We start from the raw sequence: 20,799 nt of genomic DNA, 5'->3' as shown, positions 1-20,799 counted from the left end.
TTACTGATGATGAACAAGATTGAGAAAACTAGGGTACAAGTGTACTGAGAGGTTAGTCACAGTTATTGAGTAGAGTCTAAAGCAGCGGTCACAAACCGATGATCCACGGACCACTGGTGGTCTACAAGAAAATGTTGGTGGTCCGCAGAAAAATTATTTGCATTTTTATATTGCACTAAATACTATTTATCTTTTTTAAAAAATCATATTAGTGGTCCGCGGGATTTAAAATTTAGTAGTCTCTGAGGTCTGAAAGGTTGGTGACCCCTGGTCTAGAGTATATCTTGCAAAAAATAGCATGAAACAAAAGAAAATATTAATTAAAGTGAAACTAGAATGACTGTAGGAAAAGCAAGTCTTATATTAATCTCTCTATTAGAAAATTAGTGTATGTAAAACAGTGGAAGATGCTTCAAACAGAATGAAAAGACTTGTGTTACAGAGGACCACAGAAGAACATAATTTCTGTGCTTCTGAGGGTGCTGAGCAATGGAGTCAGAGGTGGGTTTCAGCAGGTTTTGACCAGTTCTGGAGAACCGGTAGTAGAAATTTTGAGTAGTTTGGAGAACCGGTAGTAAAAATTCTGACTGGCCCCGCCTCCATCTATTCTCTGCCTCCCAAGTCCCAGCTGATTGGGAAGAAATGGGGATTTTGCAGTAACCTTCCCCTGCCATGCCCACCAAGCCACGCCCATAGAACCGGTAGTAAAAAAATTTAAACCCCACCACTGATTGGAGTTTGGACATTTCTGGAAGTCCACCTGTTCTCTACCCTGAATTCCAATTTTTTATACATCACAATGAAGATGAAAGAAATAGGACTTTATTATAGCTGCCTACCATTTGCCTACACAAATTCAAAATGAGAGAGAGACTGTTATGTGTGCTTGGATTAATAGTCAAGGAACTAGACCTGGGGTGTCAAACACGATTACATTGAGGGCTGCATCAGAGTTGTGTTTGACCTGGGGGGCGTGGCCAGGATGGGGGTGGCCAGCTTTTGATGTCACTCATGTTGGGGGCGCCTGTGGAGGCCTGAGTGCTCTGCCAGGGAAAATGGGCTCCCGAGCTCCGTTTTTAGCTGCGATGGCCTCCTGCAACTCTCTGCCAGCAAAAACGGAGCAGTCCTCCTGAACTCCGTTTTTGCTGGCAGAGGCACTGTGAGCTGGTCCTTCGCTGTTTCCAGAGTGGCCCTGCAGACCAGATCTAAGCACCCTGCGGGCCAGATCTGGCCCCGGGCCTTGAGTTTGACTCCCCTGAACTAGACTAAGACTAGAGAGACTATGATTTTAGTCCTACATTAGGCATGAAAGCCAAATCCCGTCGCTACTGGTTTGCTTGTGGGTGCAAACCGGTAGCGTGGAGACTTCCGGGTGGGTGGGCGGAGCCTCCCGCCACTGCTGCTACTGGTTCGCCCAATCTGGGGCGAACCGGTAGCAACCCACCACTGATGAAAGCCACCTGGGTGGTTTTTGGCACACTCACAGTCCTAGAAAGGGATAATGGCAAACTGAAAAGGTTGCAAGAAAGCTGCATGGTCTTGTCCACAGAGTCACCAGGAGTCAGGATGGACTTGAAGGAAAATTCAAGAATGGAAGTTGCATTTTGCAGAGATTGACCTTATTCACCCACTTTTGGTATCTTCCTTCTTTTTGTAGCTTATGCTGAATGCAAATCAGGGAATAAGATTGACGAGCTCTAGGTTCCTTGCTGCTTTCGGAACTTAGTTATTTCTAGCAGAGGTTTCATTATCTAACTAAGTAACATAATCAGAACATATTGCTTACTTCTGACTCTTTCTAAATGTGCATTGCTTGCAATACAGGAAGCGTATATAGACTTACTTGGGTTTTGGTTAAATGGGGGGTGTCAATAACCATCAAAATGTTTTCTTTCTGTTTCCATTCTGCCTAAGAATTGCTTTTCACTCTCTGTTTCTCCCATGCTTCACGATGGATTATATGTGCTATGGGGGAGGGGAAAGGAAGGGAGAGTCTCCAATTTCAAAATAAAACATGTGGAAAGAGAAATGTTGAAGCTTCTCCAAATCACTTTCAGTCACCCTAATCAAAAATTGGACCTTACATTTATCGTAAAAGTGAAAATATTAAATTTAGCTAGTTGTATAATGTAGTAAAAGGGAGGCGGTGGCTCAGTGGCTAAGACGCTGAGCTTGTTGATCGAAAGCTCGACTAGTGCCTAATGCACTAGTGTTCAAATCCCTAGTGCTGCATAATGGGGTGAGCTCCCGTTATTTGTCCCAGCTTCTGCCAACCTAGCAGTTCGAAAGCACGTAAAAAATACAAGTAGAAAAATAGGGACCACCTTTGGTGAGAAGGTAACAGCGTTCCGTGCACCTTTGGCATTTAGTCATGCCGGCCACATGACCACGGACAGCGCTGGCTCTTCGGCTTTGAAACCGAGATGGGCACCACCCCCTAGAGTCAGGAATGACTAGCACATATGTGCGAGGGGAACTTTTACCTTCATCTTATAATGTAGTAGGCAAAAGAATAAAGTGATTATCTTATTTGTAAAAATCACATGCTATAACAGGGAAAAAAATGGCAGCATGTTTATCAACATTTCAAGAAGTGATTTGCACATTTATTGTATCTGTTCCTGTATTTCATATATGCTTCACAAAAAAGTCATGTCATGAGGTAAGTATTTCACCACGCGAATGTCCTGATCCTTTTGCCCATAATTAATGTCTTTAAATGATATTTGAGGCAGGGGGACATTGGCTCTCAAATAACAAGAAAAACAACGAGTTAGGCTGGTTCCAGGAAGTTTCAGTTTAATCTTTGAAACCACAGCTGATTTCTTTGCAATGTGCTAAAGATAAAACCATTCTCCAGAACTTCCGTTTATAAAGACTGCTGCAAAATCCCCAGAGTGGTTCTGCAAATGAGTGATATGCTTTGATCCCCTCTTTTCCCTGATGCAAATAACAATTCTGACCTAAACATTGGTGGGTGGTGTTTTTTTTTCAAATTTCAAATTAAAATATAACTCATGAAAGAAAACGGTAGTTCGATACTTCATGCATAAAAAATGTTTAGGAAAACAGAACAGATTATTTGCATGAAGAAAATTTCTCATTTATTTCCTATCGTTTCTGGTTACAGATCAGCTGTTTTGTGAATAGGCAAATGTTCCATGTCCACCATGTGGTAGATGTACATGCAAAAATGCTTGCAGAATTCTGAGGAGAGTCTACTCTTGAATTGTTGGGGAAAGGAGGAGAGATATTTTATTTATTTTCTTTGGGCAAGGAAAGTTTGATACTAAAGTCGTTACTTAAAAGAGTAATGGATTTGCCCTTCTTGGAGATCCTGTTTTAGATCCTCCAATCTTTCTAGGTTGGCGGCCCATAGTGGGAGGAGGGGGGAAAGAGGGGAGGGTTTTGCGGGAGAGGCATGTGCATATGTACAGTGTGCACATGCGTGAACACTTGTTGCGTGAGTGGGTCTGAGTGGGCACATATGAATGGGGCCACAAGCACCCATAACGACACTTGTGCTAGAGGGGCCATGAGTGGGGCCACTGGTGCCGCATGAGTGGGGTCATGTCTGGCCACAACGCAAGCATGTGTCCACACACCAACTCACGCAGCCCGGTGGCCAATAGCTGCAGCCTACAGGTTGAAGACCTCTTGGTCTACATTATCTCCAGTCCTGTGTTTATAAAACCAGCCTGAGTTGGGACACTTTTTTCCAATCTACACAGAGGCTTTCTGCTTCCTTTTGAAAACACTCCTTGTTGTGGCCTGCCAGCAGAGCTGGCAGCAGATTCGGACAGTGAGGAGGTTGGGGAGGAATGTGGGCCAGTCCTGGAGTCTGGGGAAGGCTCGGACGATGGCTCTGAGTCGGAGGCAGAGAGGGGGCCAAGGCCGTCTGGTAGTTCTTTGCTGCCTCTGGAGTCTGACATCAGTGAGGCAGAAGAACAGCGTGAGCCTTTTCCCAGTGTGTGCAGAGCTGCCAGGAGACAGGAACAATTAAGGAAACAGGATCAACTTGGGCGTAAGGCTTGGAGATGATTGGCCCCTCCCATAAGACATAAAAGAGAAGCAAACGGGACATGAGCTTTTGCAGGAAGCAATTAGTTCATCTGGCCAATTCAAGATTTGAAAATTCTGTTTGTGACTCTGTGCCAAGTTTGGCCTTGCCCTGCATCTGGAAATTAGCTCTTTGGCAGCGTTCCCGGTGAAATAGATGGGTGTTGATAACCTTCCTCTGAAAGACTGTTTATCAAGCCTTGCTGACTGTAAATGAAAGTAATTTACAGCTGTATGAATTAAGGAGGTTAGCCGGGAGTAAGTTTGTACTGTTTAATTTCTAAGGAAGCCTAGGTCAGAACACTCCTCTGGATTTGCAAGCCAAAATGATGCAGATGGTTTTATCCCTTCTGTTCTATAACAGTTATAAACCCAAACATGAACTGCAATGTCCTGGTGACTGCATATAAATATTTGCATTCCTTTTTTTTGTTGTTGTTGGGTTTCTGGATGGCTCACAGACTCTTCTGCAGAAGACGTTACAAATATTTCACAGCTTATCCTGTGCCAGCATGTCAGTGCTCTGTCTCGTTAAGGGATAAGAGCTATTTATTTTAAATTGTGACATAACCCATGCTGCCTTTCCTATCCAAGAAGATTCAGTCCCTCCTACCACATTTTTATTGTCACAAGATCTCAGTGGGTGCCACTCTAGTCTGAGTGGTAGCAACTAAAGCTCAGCATTGTCTAATGAGCTTTGTAATTTAATAGGAATTTGAACCTAGGTGTGAGAGCCAGTTTGGTGTAGAGGTTAAAGCATCAAGCTAAAACCTAGAAAATTCTTGAGTTCTGATTCCACCTTCCACAAAACCAACTGGGTGAGTTTCAGCAAGTCCTTCTCAGCCCCAGAAAGAAAAAATGGGGCAAGCCACTTTTGAAATGTTTGTCAAGAAAACTGCAAAGACTTTTCCAGGTGGGCACCATGAGTCAGAATTGACTTGAAGGCATAAGTTTCCTTTTCCTTCCCAGTCATGAAGCGTTTTGTTATTTGTTCTTTCTGCAGATGCAACGAAATAATTTCTCTTCCATTCTGAAACCAGTAGAGAAGGTGCCTGATTCGGAGTCCTTTGACCCTAAGAATTAATGAATGGATCTTGTTCATCCATCACTTTTTGATGAACAATTCACACATCCAAGGCATTTGTTGACAAATTTCAATTTTGCATATTAAAAAGTACAAATTATCCTTGGGAAGCAAAGTCCTGACTCAACATCCTTTCACAGGAATCACTCAGTCATTCTATAACAGGGGTCTCCAACCTTGGCAACTTTTAGACTTGTGGACTTCAACTCCCAGAGTTCCTCAGCCAGCTTAGCATAGGAGTCATAGATCCTTGACAAAGATTTATTACTATATGTTTTATTATTTCATCAATTTCCTTTTGGAATATTAGCTGCCTAAAATCGTTTGGTGAGTGGAGCGGGGAGGTCGGATAATTGATTCAAGTAAAAATAAATGAAATGGATAATCCAACCTAGTAGAACCTTTATTTGTCTTGTCTTCAGGATTCAACATTTCTAAAGTATAATAGCAATAGCACTTAGACTTACATACCTCTTCACAGTGCTTTACAGCACTCTCTAAGTGGTCAGCCTACAGAGTCAGGCTATTGCCCCCAACAATCTGGGTCCTCATTTTACCCACCTCGGAAGCATGGAAGGCTCACCTTGAGCCTGATGAGATTCGGTCAGCCAAATTGCAGGCAGCCATTAGTCAGCAGAAGTAGCCTGCAGTACTGCATCCTAACCACTCCGCCATCATGGCTAATAATAAATAAAAGATTTATTGTGTTGCTCTGCTGTACCTGTTAGATCAGATGACAGAAATCCAGTTTATAAATCAATGTGATTAAATAAATAAATAAATAAAGTTCATAAATGAAATATGCGTATTTTTCGGACTATAAGATACACTATAAGACGCACCTTAGTTTTGGGGGAGGAAAATAAGAAATAAGCTGATTGGCCGGTGGATCAGCCTCCTGGAATAACCCCAATCAACTGTTCTCAGAGGTGAACTTTAGCAACAGGTTTGTTGGTTGTGAGCTCTGTGGCTTGCTTTTTTTTTCAGCCTCTGAAACTTCCGTTTCAAAGCCTTTTTTTCCAGCCTCTCAAATGGAGGTTTCAGAGGCTTTTTTTCAGCCTCTCAAACCTCCGTTTCAGAGGCTTTTTTTTCCAGTCTCTCAAATGGAAGTTTCAGAGGCTTTTTTTTCCAGCCTCTCAAATGGAGGTTTCAGAGGCTTTTAGGCTAGGCAGGTCTATATTCGGACTATAAGACGCACCCAGATTTTCACCCTCTTTTGGGGGGTAAAAAGGTGCATCTTATACTCTGAAAAATATGGTAAATGACACAGGTTTCCATTCAGGATATAGTAGTAGCTCATATTTCCTTCTCCAAAATATGTGGTTCAGGACTGGTGTATTTTTGGTGTGTCACACCCATGTGAATGCTATCAGTCCCCTCAATGGTGAAAATGTAACTGCAGCAAAAATTGAATAGGAAAGAAGTTGCATATTTCTCATCTCCATAGCATGCTTGGTTTGCCAAGATGAAAACGAACAATGGAATGTAGTTTCACAAGTTTTGGAAAAAGGTATTTTTTGGCTGGTAAACTACAAACTGGCCTGATGATTTGTATCAGAAAGAATTTGGGTAAAAGTATAGAATAAACCAGCCACATCAAGGAATGAGTAGCATCTCATCTTTGTAACAAAGTAATTTGTTGTTGTGTAAGGGAAGGTGTATTTAAGCTACATTATCCTTATTAGTGCTGTTGCTATTTAATTAAAGTTGTATTTTATGGGGATTTTTCCCCCTTCTTTTCAGACATGTTCAGTTAGAGGCTGCCTGAACAAGTCCATGTGATTTTGTTGGCAGGGTTTTTCATAAGTGGCTTTCCATTATTGCCTCTTTCCTAGGCTAGGAAAAAGTGACTGGTTTAAGGTCATCCATCTGGTTTTGTGTACAAGGTGGAACTAGAATTCCCAGCCTCCTAGTTTTTAGCCTGGTGTCTCAACCCACTGCACCAAATTAGCTCTCATTTTCTGATTTAGAGAAGTTCAAAACCTATTCTTCTAATCATAATGAGAAAACATTCTGTATTTCTTTGGGACCTTAAAGATCTGGCCATTCAAGGAGTGGTCCATAACTTCTCCTGAATACTGCATACCATTCCCGGTTCCAATATTTTTACTTCTAGAAAACTCTAAGACAGGAGTGTTAAACTCGATTTTATTGAGGGTCACATCAGGGTTGTGTTTGACCTCGGGGGGGGGGGGGGCTGGGGGTGTGTGGACGGGGGGGGGGCGTGACCAGGTCGACGTCACTCGTGTCAGGGGCAGGACTTCCCTCAGACCATCCCTCACTCTCATTATAACCTACCTACTTTCCTTCCTTCCTTCCCCCTTCCTTCTCCTTTCTTCTTCCTTCCGCTCTTCCTTATTTTTCCTTCCTTGCTCTCTTCCTCTCTTTCCTTCTTTTTCTTTGTCTTTCCCTCTCTCCTTTCCTGTCCCTTCTTGCACGCTCAAATGAAAAAGGGGAAACATTTCTCCTTTTGTTTTGTTTTTAGTTTCTTTTGCTAGCCCTCTGCCAGCGAAAATGTAGCTGGGGGGGGGGGGGATTTGCGGCCTGCCTGGTCCCTGTTTTTTGTTGCGACAGCCTCCTGCAGCTTTCTGCCAGCAAAAATAGAGTTTGGGAGGGCATGCGTGGGGGGGCCTGAGCTCCATTTTTGCTGGCAGAGGCACTGCAGGCCGGTCCATTGCTGTTTCCAGGGTGGCCCCACGCACCAGATCTAAGCAACCCGTGGGCCAGATCTGGCCCGCGGGCCTTGAATTTGACTCCCCTAGGAACATCCACAAAATGGCTAGACTGGCAGCTTCTTACAATGTTTCTGTTCCCAAAATAATAAGAATCACACATCTTTGTTATACCTTTTGACATATTAATAATCTACCCTGTAATGCAAGCATTATTCTAAAAAGCTTACATATCTTTCTAAACCAGCAAAGACCACGACTGTTACCAATGCCACCGAAAAATCAGTGAAAACCACAGTTCCTCCTGAAGTGACTTCTAAGATCCAAACAATCACCAACAAGACCATCCCTGCTGCACAATCTACCGTTGCCTCTCAAACAGATAAACCTGTATTACCTGCCAGTACAAAGCATTCACCAACTGAATCTGGGACACAGACGACCGCTGCAGTTCCTGTAACTAAGCCATCGTCTCCATTGGTGACGGGTATGTACCGACATTTCACTTCCTGCTTGATTGCTGTCCATCTACAGCTCACCTCATTCAATTCATCATGATTGTCTTTGTCTTTAAAAGAAACTTATAGAAATGAGGCACATCACTTCTTAGGTTACTCTGAAAAATCAGAATATCATGGGTAATTGATTACATTCATGAGCATTTGGTTTGTTTCTGACATACAACGTTAATACCAATTCAAGAGAAACTACCGTATTTTTTGGAGTATAAGACACACCTTAGTTTTTGGGAGGAAAATAAGAAAAAAGCTGATTGGCAGGTAGATCTGCCTCCCAGAATACCCCCAGTCAGCTGTTCCCAGAGGTGAATTTTAGCAATAGGTTCCTTGGTTGTGAGCTCTGTGCCTTGCTTTTTTTTTTTTTTTTTGTGGCTTTTTTTTCCTGCCTCTAAAACGTCTGAAACTCCGTTTCAAAAAAAACTTTTTTTTATGCCTCTGAAAGCCTCCGAAACAGCTTCAGAAAAATAGCTTCTGAAGCTCTGTTTGGAGGCTTCTTTTCTGAAGCTTCTTTTCTGATGCTTTTTTCAGCCTCTGAAACCTCCATTTGAGAAGCTGAGCGGGGCTATGTTCGGAGTATAAGACGCACCCAGATTTTCACCCTCTTTTTGGGGGTAAAAAGGTGCATCTTATACTCCGAAAAATACAATATGTAGTGAATTAACAAAATGCTATAACTTTTCTGACCAGATGTATTTCAGAAGTATTGGGATGACAAGTCCCAGAATTCTAAGCCTGCATCCAAAGGAGGGCAGTCCAGCTGCTTTCCAGGAACAAAACTGTTCTCTAACAATTACGGTTCTGAAATACAGCAAGGACTATAGAAGTTTGCCTAACTAAGAAAGTGTGTCACTTAAACATCAGAAAGGAACAAACTTATCCGGTCCCTCCCAAAAGCAGATTCTACAAAGGACATGGTTAATAAAAAGGAAAGCCCTTCCTAATAACTCTTAAATGCAACTTGGTTTACATGTTGATACAATAGGGTTAAGCATGCCTTTGGCTATGCTGTCATGGCTTAATGGCAGTTGAAGTCCAAAACCACTGGAAGATGTAAAACTCCTTATTCCTATGTCAGACATGTGGGATGGGAAAGCTGTCAATATATGTCCAGAAGGGGACAACATAGATGGAGTAAAGCCCAGAGATCAAATTTCTTTGAGGGAACATTTAAGGTGGACCCATGTAGAATGGAGAGCACAAGATTAAGAGGTAGTGTGATATCCTTCTCCAACTATTTAAAGCCAATCAGCTCCAATTACAAGGGAGGGATTTTTGCTTCAAATTAGGAAGAATTTCCCAATGATTCCACTGATATATGAGATGATAGGAATTATCCTCCAAAACATGTTAACATTAATTTAATATCTCCGAGTGGTGTACAGGACGGGATGAACAAAACAGCAACATAGGCAAGACCAAGCAAACATTTCTGTTTTCCTGTTTCTGCTTGGAGGTGGCCAATTCTTACTGAATATTCTAGAGCAGGGGTCTCAAACTCAAGGCCAGGGGGCCAGATCTGGGCGGCGGGGTGCTTAGATCTGGCTCACGGGCCCACCCTGGAAACAGTGAAGGACCAGCCTGTGGTGCCTCTGCCAGTGAAAACAGAGCTCAGGGAAGCTGCACCGCCTGCCCAGGCTCTGTTTTCAGTTGTCATGGTCAAAAATGGAGCCTCAGTGAGTGACATTGAGCTGGCCACGCCCCCTCCCCAGTCTCCTAAGGTCAAACACAATCCTGATGCGGCCCTCAATGAAATCAAGTTTGACACCCCTCTTCTAGAGCATTCACACAATTGTTATTCCCATTTTAGAAACAATGACTCCTAAGTCTTTAGCAGCGGTGTGAAGGTGCTCTAGAGATATTGAAAAGAGGCTCTGAGTTGTCCACTCCTGCTCTAAAAGTCAGCCAAGAGAAACCCAACTTGGTCTGAGCTATGGTAAAGAATAGACTCTTGAGATAGGTTCCTACAGCCCAACAGCATTCATTTTATTTGCCTATTAAAGCAGTGGTCTCCACACTTGGTCGCTTTAAGACTTGTGGATTTCAACTCCCAGAATTCAAGTCCGCAAATCTTAAAATTGCCAAGTTTGGAGAGCCCTGTGTTAAAGGATAAGTCCGCACTTTTAAAATAGAATAAAGATTCTTTTGAGTTCACCTGGTTCACACACACACACACACACACACACATACACACACACACACACACACACACACACACACACACAGAGTTTTCTTGGTAACATTTCAGAAACATTGGTCAATAGTTTCTTCCAGAAGTTGGTTGGTTTTTTTTTTCTTTTTCAGCTTCCTACTCTCTTCTACAGAACGTATTTCCTGGTAAATTCCTCTGACCAAGTACTAACCATAGCCAGCCTATTTAATTTCTCAAGATCAGCCAATGTCAGCTCATGTCCTTAAAAAGAAACATGATAAGAATCAAAAGAACAAGAACCGACAAGCAAAAGCTATACAATATACACATTTATAAAAAATGAAAAATTAATACTTCAGCAAAAGTGTATAAACATTTTTGTCTTTTCTTTTTTAAAAAAAAAAACATTACAGAAGCTTCAGCAATTCAAGGCAAGTCATCGGGGTTCAGCGCCAGCAGCTTCATCGGTGGCATTGTGTTGACTCTGGGACTTCTCGCCTTTGGCTACATTGGTTGCAGATTCTATCACACAAAAAGAGGTGTTCAGTATCGAACCATGTACGTTGAATATTTTTGATCTTTCTCTAAGTGTAATACTGGGCAAGGTTTGAGGAAGAATGTACTCTGCTCGAGCACTAGAGATTATGACACGATAACAGTTGGCAGAGCTGACATTAGTGGTGGGATTCAGGCAGTTAGGGCCGGTTCGGTGGAACCGGTTGTTAAATTTCTGGCTGGCCCGCCCCTCCCCTTCTAGGAGTCCCCACGCACCCCATTTTGGCTCCTAGGTAAGTGCAAGGAGACTACTAGGCCCAAAACGGGGCAGTGGGGGTTGTGCTGCAGGCCCCCCGCAGCCCATTTTTGCTCCCAAGAGGCTGCAGGGAGGCCTACTAGGCCCAAAACAGGGTGTGGGAGGGCGGTGCATCCCCCCCCGCGCAGCCCATTTTTGTTCTGAGAGGGGTGCAGGAGGTTGAGTGCTGCCTGTCACATCCCCTGGTCACGCCCACCCAGCCAGTCATTAGAGCAGAGAACTGGTTGTTAAATTATTTGAATCCCACCACTGGCTGACATCCATGTTTTTCTAATACAATAATGAAACTAATGGTAGGATGATGGAAGCTGTAACTTCAGACATGTTAGCCCAACAAGGTAGAGCAGACCAAGAAACCAGAACCTTTCTCAAACCCAGGCTGTCAGCATCATCCAACCATAAAACTCACTGATTGAATTGCTTGAAGTCAGCAGATAAAATAATGCCAAAGACTGAGCCAAAGCAAAACTTAAACTAAATTGATCAATGGTCTCACCTGATAGAAGGAGTTTTTCTAGTCTTTTGTAGGTCGGGTGGACACCAGAACATTAATGTATATGAATGTATATTCTGCCGTTCTCATCCAGGTATACTTCTCCAACATTTTAACGCAAATTCAGGCACAATATTACACCCCGCTTTTAACTGTGTGGAATCTTGATTTTCCCTCTAATAATAATAGAATAGAATAGAATAAACAGAGTTGGGAGGGACCTTGAAGGTCTTCTAGTCTAACCCCCTGCTTAGGCAGGAAACCCTGCACCACTTCAGACAAATGGTTGTCCAATCTCTTTGTTAAAATTTCCAGTGTTGGAGCATTCACAACTTCTGCAGGTAAGTTGTTCCACTTATTGATTGTTCTAACTGTCAGGAAATTTCTTCTTAGTTCTAAGTTGCTTCTCTCCTTGATTAGTTTCTACCCATTGCTTCTTGTCCTGCCCTCAGGTGCTTTGGAGAATAGCTTGACTCCTTCTTCTTTGTGGCAGCACCTGAGATATTGTAACACTGCTATCATGTCACCCCTAGTCCGTCTTTTTATTAAACTAGACACACCCAATTCCAGCAACCGTTCTTTGTATGCTTTAGCCTCCAGCCTCTAATCATCTTTGTTGCTCGAGGTTCAAATCTCTAGTACGGGTTTCCTGCCTCAGCAGGGGGTTGGACTAGATGACCTCCAAGGTTCCTTCCAATGCTGTTACTGTGAAATCTCTTATCTGCACTCCACGTCTTTTTTACATCGCGGCGACCAAATAATCTGAGTGAACCCTAAGATTGGGCTCGTCATCCTAATGAAAGAGCAATGTTTAAGAACGGAGTATTAGTAATTTGTCTGGTTGCTTTCATCTTAGCTCTTTTAAGTTTTTATTCCACTGAAAGGTGAGACCAGCACCCTCTTACACAAGCGGAAACGTCATAGTACTAAACCCTTTGTTACCCTTCCTAACAACGAGAGTTCTTTTGTTTACTCTGTGATTACTTCCTTTCGTCAGCTCAGCGTGGGTAGAAGTCAGGAGCTCTGCAACATCCCGTCTTTTGAACTATTTCAGCCCCTGGTTGGACCCTTCCTTTTTCTGTTAACTCTCTTGTCTCCTGCTGTGTTGTTCACAAAAGTATTTTTATTTATTTATTTATTTATTTGTCAAACACAACAATATATATAAGTATAAGCATGAAATAACCATACAAATTGGATACAACCAAAGGGAACATTAAGACAGAAACGGTAGGCACGCTGGTGCTCTTATGCACGCCCCTTACAGACCTCTTAGGAATGGGGTGAGGTAAATAGTAGATAGTCTTTGGTTAAAGCTTTGGGGATTTTGGGAAGAGACCACAGAGTCAGGTAGTGCATTCCAGGCACTAGTATGGGGCCATATACTGGAACACGTAGCTGATCCTAAGATAGAATAACTTTTTCTTCCGCCTTTGAAGGAAACCGCACTCTTTCATTTTGTGCTTCCTTGCCACCCGACTCTTAATTCCAGAATTTTGCTCGCCAAGCTTCTTTGGTTTATTTTTAAGCATTCCAGTAAAAGAAGGAGGCATTTTCTTTCCTTCCAGTAAGATCAGCTACTATTTTTACTTTGTGGTGAGTGTGGTTCCCAGATAGTGCTGGCTCTTTGAGGTTGTCCACACAAGAAGCACAAGCAAAATCTTTTTATTGTAAGGTCCCATTAACAAAACCTCCGTAAGACTGAAAGTAACTCTAACCTGCTTTCCTTTTACTCTCCGGAAAGCTAAGGCTGGCTTCTTTTTGAAATGCTTATCATTTCACTTTACTTTATTGATTAGCCCGGAGGTCTTCAAACTTGGCAGCTTTAAGACTTTGTGGACTTCAATTTCCAGAATTCTAGCTCTGGACAGCTTATGCTGTCTGGAGAATTCTGGAAATTGAAGTCCACAAGTCTTAAAGCTGCCAAGTTTGAAGACCTTTGGCTTAGCCCTTGGGCCATATCAAAGTGCAGAGTTCCAGACACAAATTATTACTAAAATCTAATAAAAAACTATTTAAAATGGAATTGGAATAAAATACGGTTTAAAATGGAATTGGAATCAAATACCATTTAAAATGAAACTGGAATAAAATACAATTTAAAATAAAATTGGAATAAAATACAATAATTGAATATAGAGATAAATAAAACATGATAAAATTATATTTCGGTGTCACCCCCCTACAATTTACCCCAACCTCATATGCCGATTTCAACTGAACCATTTTGCTTAAGTCTATGCTGTGTTAAATGTTATTTTCAGGTTCTGGCCGCACATAAGATAAGTTGTTTTGATATGGGGATCCCAATGGGTCATTCGTCTGGTATATAAACCGAGGTGCCTGTCTCTCACCCTCTTGTATAGGCAACAATCAAATAGGATGTGAGCCAGGTCTTCTAACTCTGCCGCTCCGCAAATGCAGAGTCATCCATTGTAGGATGTAGAATGGAATCTCTCATATCTGACCATTGTATCAAGCTGTTCGAATTTCGCTCGTGTAAATATCTCCCTAGATGTTTTGGCAGTTGTAACTTCAAATAGCTGTCTATTTGAAAAGTACGTTTGTTGCTCAGCCATTTGCTCTGCTTATCATACACACACACACAGCCATCCCTTCTATAGGTTGAGATAACCTTTACATAGCAGTTGTGGACTCTGGGGCTCTTCTTCCTGTTTCCCAAGGCCATTCCCACATGCCATCAGACATAGTTGTAGATTCCTATTCATGGGAGGAATGTTCTACCAAATGCAGGACAACTTTACAGTTCAATTATTTTTAACTTCAGGAGATTCTCTTTTTTCAGTTACAGTAGGAATTTTACCAAGCCGTATTGGTAAAGAAACCACAAGGTGTTTGTTGCTTGCCCAGATACCCTGTTCTCCACCTTCGTTGTTTTTATCAATGTCCATCAGAGCCTTCCCCAGACTCCAGGACTGGCCCAAGTTCCTCCCCAACCTCCTCATTGTCCGAGTCTGGCAAGCCAGAACAAGCTGGATGATTTTGGGTTAGTCATTCTCCCTCAGTCCAGCCCTCTTACAGGTGGTTGTTGTGGGGGAAATAGAAGGAGGAAGGTGTGTTGGATATTTCACTGCCTTGAGTAAAAATAATACAGATAGGACATAAATAAACAAATACAACTGTGAAGTTGCTAAGCAATGTAGTTGCTAAATGAGAACTATCTATGTTCTTTCATATCACCAAGTTCATTCCTTGTTGTATTTCACTGACATTTTTGTGCTCAAATTTAGTAACAAGGATCGTCAAATACAAGGGCTTGCACAGCCTAATGTTTAGTCCCATTGGTCACGTTTTGGGGAACGCCAAAGAATGAAATCCTCAGCAACAGATTTGTTATGAGGAATTACAGTGACTCTGTTCTCATGCTATGATCAACATCTTCTCCAGTCACTGTGTCATGCTGTCTATATGGTTTGTATGAAGATTCAATAGTGCTCTTTTTAATTTATATACAATCTTAATAACCTTAAACACTAGAGTGGTATGGTGGCCTAGAGGTGGAGCTCTCGCCTCAAAATCAGGAGGCTGTGAGTTTGATCCTAGGTAGAGGCAGAGATTTCTCTCTCTGGGCCAATGAGAATATATCTGCAGAGCAAAACTCTGCATTGGCGACAGGAAGGGCATCCAGCCATTAAAACACTCTGCTAGCTCCATTCAGTTGCCCAGACTCCACCCCGCAAGGGATTATGGGGTTGTTAAATGATGATGATAACCTTAAACACTGTGTTGATCAGTAGAACCTGGCTTTTTTTGTCAAGGTCTAAAGGTTTTTTGCAAGTACAAAAGAGGGTCCAGAAAGTTTTGCATATTTGTTAATCTCATTTAATCATTCTGTAGCTCCCAGTGAAGTGTATAACATAGTTCCTTTTCTTTTTCCTCCAGTGATGAACATGATGCTATTATTTAAAGTCCATGCTGAAAAGACAGAAGGCAACCACCCACGCCTGTTACTCCTGCTTTTAGCAACACTTTCTCTCTGGGAAAATATTATCTGATCTGATATTGACTGTTTTGTCTCTTTTTGACATACATTGATCTGCAAATCTGGAGAACTCCACAAGGGCTTTGCATATTCAGAGTATCTTCAATGAAGCATGTCAAGGAATTGAAATTATACCTGTTTTTAATTGCTCTCTTTTGAAACCCTTTAAAGTAAGCATTGTTGCTTCTTAGCTCTTTTTCTACAGACGATTGGAGATGACAAGTCAACAACAGAATACAACTTCAAGTGTTGGATCCTGAACCTTTTTGTTTTGCTCTCCAGGTGTTTGTTTGTTTTCATTCAGGAAAACAAATCAGACATCGCTGGGCAAATAAGAGTAACCCTTTCCAACAGAAGTCACAAAAACAGTATTTCCAGATCAGCTGTGTAAAATTTGTGGAATATCATTGGAATATTGTTTCCTTAACAATCTGGGGAAGCTCAAATATTCTACAGGTAGCCTTCAACTTACAACGGTTCATTCAGTAACTCTTCGAAGTTACAACAGCACTGAAAAAAGCGACTTATGACCATTTTTGATATTCAGGCGTGTGAAAAACACATTCAGATGTTTGGCAACTGACTCATAGTTATGATGGGTGCAGTGTCCTGGGGTCATATGATCATCTTTTGTAATCTTCAGGCAAGCAAAGTCAATGGGAAAACCAGATTCATGTAAAACCATGTTACTAACTTAACAGCTGCGATGATTCGCTTAACAGCTGTGGCAAGAAAGGTTGTAAAATGGGGCAAAATTCAATTAACAAACGTCTCACTTAACAACAGAAATGTTGGGCTCGATCGTAAGTCGAGGACTACCTGTGTTTGCCTTGTTGACTATTTAAGATTTTTTTTTTTTTACTTTGTGGTTCCCAAAAACCAAATACAACCGATAGGAGTTCAAAAATTAATTTGATGCTTTTGAGGTGGAGGGATTTCGTTGTGGTTTTTTAAAACATGATAAACATTTTAAAACATGATAGATGAATAGGACTGCCCTGAAAGAAGATTCATATAAAATTGGTGTCTTCAGATTTTTATTTTTTTTTCCTGGAAAGGAAGGCCAATTTCTTCCAGTTTGAAGGCATTCTGAAATCATTCATTTGAGGTCCATCTAGTGCAGGGCTATCAAACTCCCCGATGTGTCACGTGCTGGCCACGCCCATGCCCGGTTTAGCAAAGGGGAAAAAAGTCCCGATACATCACATGACTCCACCGTGACGACGTGAGTTTGACACCCGTGATCTTGTGAGATCCATTCTGTTTAAAGTCACCATGTGAGAAATTCACCAGGTTATATGAGTTAGCTCTTGGACAAGAAGCTGTGTGACTTATCTGTTAAATGCAGATAATTGTGTAATTATTCATTGTCTGTGTTTACACTTTTCACAGAGAAACTGATCCAGGAATAAACATCCATAACATTTATGCCAATAATTATTTAATAACTTAGGCAATTGTGTGTGCTATGTAGTAATCATTAATGATAACTAATTATTCCATGCTGTCCAACATCCAGAGTATATTTCTTTCTTCTTCTTTTTTTAAATTTTTTTAACGTTACAAACAAAAAAGAAAATACATTTTCCACCCTTGTGCTATACATAAAAAAAAAAGGAAGATTTGGTATATTTCTGATTCAGAGTATATTTCTGAAATGAGACAAATTTGACATTGATCAGGCATGGGGCACTTAAAAGATAAATGTACTCTGTACAATTCCCATCTGGTTGATTAGATTCTCAAAGAAGGTCTCAATGGCTTCTCTCAAGGAGCCCAACATTCAGAGGACAAATATCCAAGCTTTTCTCCAACCATTTTGGAGATGAGACATTTTTTCTTTCTTCAGAATAAAAGCAGTCTCTGTTGCTGCCAATGGAAAATATTATTCACACAAGATGTTGCATGGAAGAGATCTGAATGTGAATTTCTGTAAATTTCTGAAAGGTCTAACTCTTTCCAATGGTGTGAACCCCCAGTGCAACATTTTGCCTTATATCTTTCTTTCATTCATGACAGTAGATAATTGCTAATTATAGAGTTGCTAATGGAAGTAAAGTAGTAGAGTTACTTAATGGAAAGGAAAGGGATAAAACTCGCCTCACCACAGAACTATGCTTCCGTCGGTCAGTCAAGTCTTAAGGCAGCCTCTACCATGATTGTTTAAATGGAATTTGATAAAAGTACGGTAGATGTTGTAACCGTCTTTATTTGATCTTTGCGGAGTTTCAAGCACTGTTACAAGAAAGAGAAAGCTTACTGTATTGTGTTGCATTGTATTATATAGTTAACTCTCACTGGGGCGGGGATTTGATGGACTACCTTGGTCTTAATTCTACCTCTTCTTAGTATGATCTTTGCTTGCACACTTCCTCTCAAAGCCCCATAATAATCTGGTTTCTCTGGCCCCCTACATGCATGACTTGAATAGAGGTGGCACGCAACAACCTTTTTGTGTAGTTTTCTTCACTGCTGTTTAACTTCACAAGTGCACTGGGGTGCGTATTTCACAGCTGCAGAAGATTGATGAGATAAATGGGCCTTTTCCTCTCTTTTTTTATTCTGTCTGTTTGTATATACCAGAATAATTAATGGCTGTGGTACTTGCTTTGCTCACTGTAAGATGACTACTAATTGCATGTCCCCCTTAGGACTTCAGCGAGAGATCAAAGATACAGCAGAGAACAGAGCTATGGTTGAATTTGTCTCTAACACACAACAACTCGCAACTTGCAATTTTTAACATACGCCTTTGGTACTGGTTGTCTCCAAAGGCCAAATCATCAAAGCATTGCTTATTCTGTAATACAATTTTAAAATGACATACGACCACCACTGAGATTGGAACTTTTGTCTCTAACCAATGCAGTTGTGTGTCATTGCATGTCCATACCCAATTTTTATGATTTCCTTTGGTAAGGAAAAGAAATAAATCTGGCATCCCCTCTTGATTTGACAGCCGGGAAGGCAATCACATGATCCCAGGACTTTGCAACTATCATAAACAGATGCTGGCTGCTAAGTGCCCAATTCACAATCACATGCAATGGTTCTAAGTGTGATGATTGGCTGTAAGTCACTTTTTTCAGCACTGTCATAATTTCAAGCACATGTTAAGTGAACGGTCATGTGAGGACTTCCTGTACTTTTTTTAAAAAAGCAGAATCAAGAACACAGCAGTATGTTTGTGTCCCTCTCCTTAGGGAATTTGAGAAATTTTTACCCCATTTTGAAGTCTAGTAACTTTTTTTTAACTTGGCTTCATATGAATCTGCTACACCAATGGTCCATGCAGGAATGTTACCACTTTCAAAATGTGTTGAAATGCCACTTCAGATAGAAGGCTAATTATGATGATAGAAATAAATCTGTGATTCTGTTCACATGACACATTGGGCTAAACGATCATCTATCTATTGACTATCTCATGAATCAATGGACGATGCAAGTGTGCGAATGATAGTTTGGTGTGTGGATGAATTGAGCTAATTCTGTATGTTCTCTATACTATGAATATAAGTTTATGGTTGGCCTCATTTAAGAAAAGGAAAAATAAAGTCTAAAAATTTCAGTTTTGTTCAATTAGTATTTCTGGGGCCTATAAATGGAATACTGGGGCAGCTGCAGGCAGCCTGTATTTGAAGTGAATAGTTCACCATTCTCTTGCCTTTTTTGTTATGCTGATAGTCCTTGACTTACAACTGTTTGTTTGATGACTGTTCAAAGTTAAATGGTTCTGAAAAGTGATTTATGACCGTTTTTCAGTTACAACCTTTGCAGATCCCTGTGATCAAAATTCAGACGTTTTGACAACTGGTTTATATTTATGACGATTGCAGTGTCCCGAGGTCGTGTGATCCCTTTTGCGACTTTCTGACCAGCAAAGTCAATTAACAAAGACCACTTAACAATCAGGTTACTAACTTATCAACTGCAGTGATTCACTGAACGGCTGAGGCAAAAAATATCGTAAAATGGGACAAAACTTACTTCAAAAATGTCTCCCTTAATAACAGAAATTCTGGGGTCAATCGTGGTCGTAAGTCGAGGACTACCTCTACTCCATTCTGAATAAAGATTCTAAGAAAAAACAACTTTATTCAGGGATGGATATGTGCCTGGTTACAACTCGTGAGAGATTTCTGTGCTGAACAGCTTGGAACAGTTGTGTAAGACAGAATGTGGGAACTCTTTCCAGGTCAATATTTGCAGTGTGAAAAGTGATGGTGAGATGTAGGAGAACATTCTCTGCTATGCACATTTTAAATCCATATGGGCTGAAGCTATACATGAAGGGACAGAATTTTATTGGGTTTGAGGGGAGTGGCAATTAATTAAAGTAAGCAAGACATCAAACCTGTGCGTTGTGTCACGTCTTATTTGAATATTGCACCAAGAGTGACTGCCTTCGCTAGAAGGAAGTCCTGCCTCCTATCCAACTGAAACTTTAAGACTGTTGTGACCCAGGCCCAAGTAGGTAGTAATAAACTCAGTCCATGAAAAAACAAACAAACTTTATTCGAACAGCTGGGAATTACTTCATTCCCAGCATCGTTCAACTCAAAACAAATGCCTCCCAACACAAATTCCTGTTATCTCGCAAACCTTAGTCCAATTAGGCAAACTGCCAAAGGCCCTTCCTGGCAAACGTCCAGAAGCCACAAAAACAAAGACGTAGACGAAGCAGAAGACGCAGCTACGATGTTGTTTTCTGGCAAAGGCCAAACGCTGGTGCTGGTCTGTTTTAAGCCTTATGGGAGGGGCCAATCATCTCTTGGCCCTACTCCCGAGTTGTCCTCTCTGCTTGAGCTGCTCTTGCCTTCTGGCAGCTCTTCTCATCCGTGCATTAGGAACAGGCTCCTCCTGTTCCTCTGCCTCATAACTATCAGTCTCTGGAGGCTCTAGAGTCTGCACCTCACTTCCCGATGGCCCTGGCCTCACCTCAGCCTCATCGCTGTCCAACTCCGTTGCCAGCTCTGTAGGCTGCTGACGGACCACAACAAAGACAGT

At 41.5% G+C, this 20,799-nt stretch overlaps 1 protein-coding gene across 2 annotated transcripts in view; it reads left to right on the top strand.

Annotated features, from left to right (window-relative positions):
- The window catches only part of TMEM123 (transmembrane protein 123), a 36,645-nt gene extending 17,285 nt beyond the window's left edge, over positions 1 to 19,360 (top strand). Inside the window, exons 3-6 of one of the 2 annotated variants that reach the window (XR_009155292.1) lie at positions 8,063 to 8,302; positions 10,896 to 11,040; positions 15,038 to 15,218; positions 15,690 to 19,360. Coding sequence is in view for 1 of the 2 variants with exons in the window: in XM_058184686.1 (XP_058040669.1) it covers positions 8,063 to 8,302; positions 10,896 to 11,040; positions 15,690 to 15,714 (410 nt within the window). In the remaining variant the exon portion in view is untranslated. The remainder of the gene's footprint in view (positions 1 to 8,062; positions 8,303 to 10,895; positions 11,041 to 15,037; positions 15,219 to 15,689) is intronic. The other variant, XM_058184686.1, reaches the window with a different exon arrangement.
- Positions 19,361 to 20,799: the final 1,439 nt, after the last annotated feature.

This window comes from Ahaetulla prasina, chromosome 5, assembly GCF_028640845.1.
Source record: "Ahaetulla prasina isolate Xishuangbanna chromosome 5, ASM2864084v1, whole genome shotgun sequence".
Classification (NCBI taxonomy): Eukaryota; Metazoa; Chordata; class Lepidosauria; order Squamata; family Colubridae; genus Ahaetulla; species Ahaetulla prasina.
Note: the sequence above shows the minus strand (reverse complement) of the source record. Positions and strands in the feature narration are given on the sequence as shown.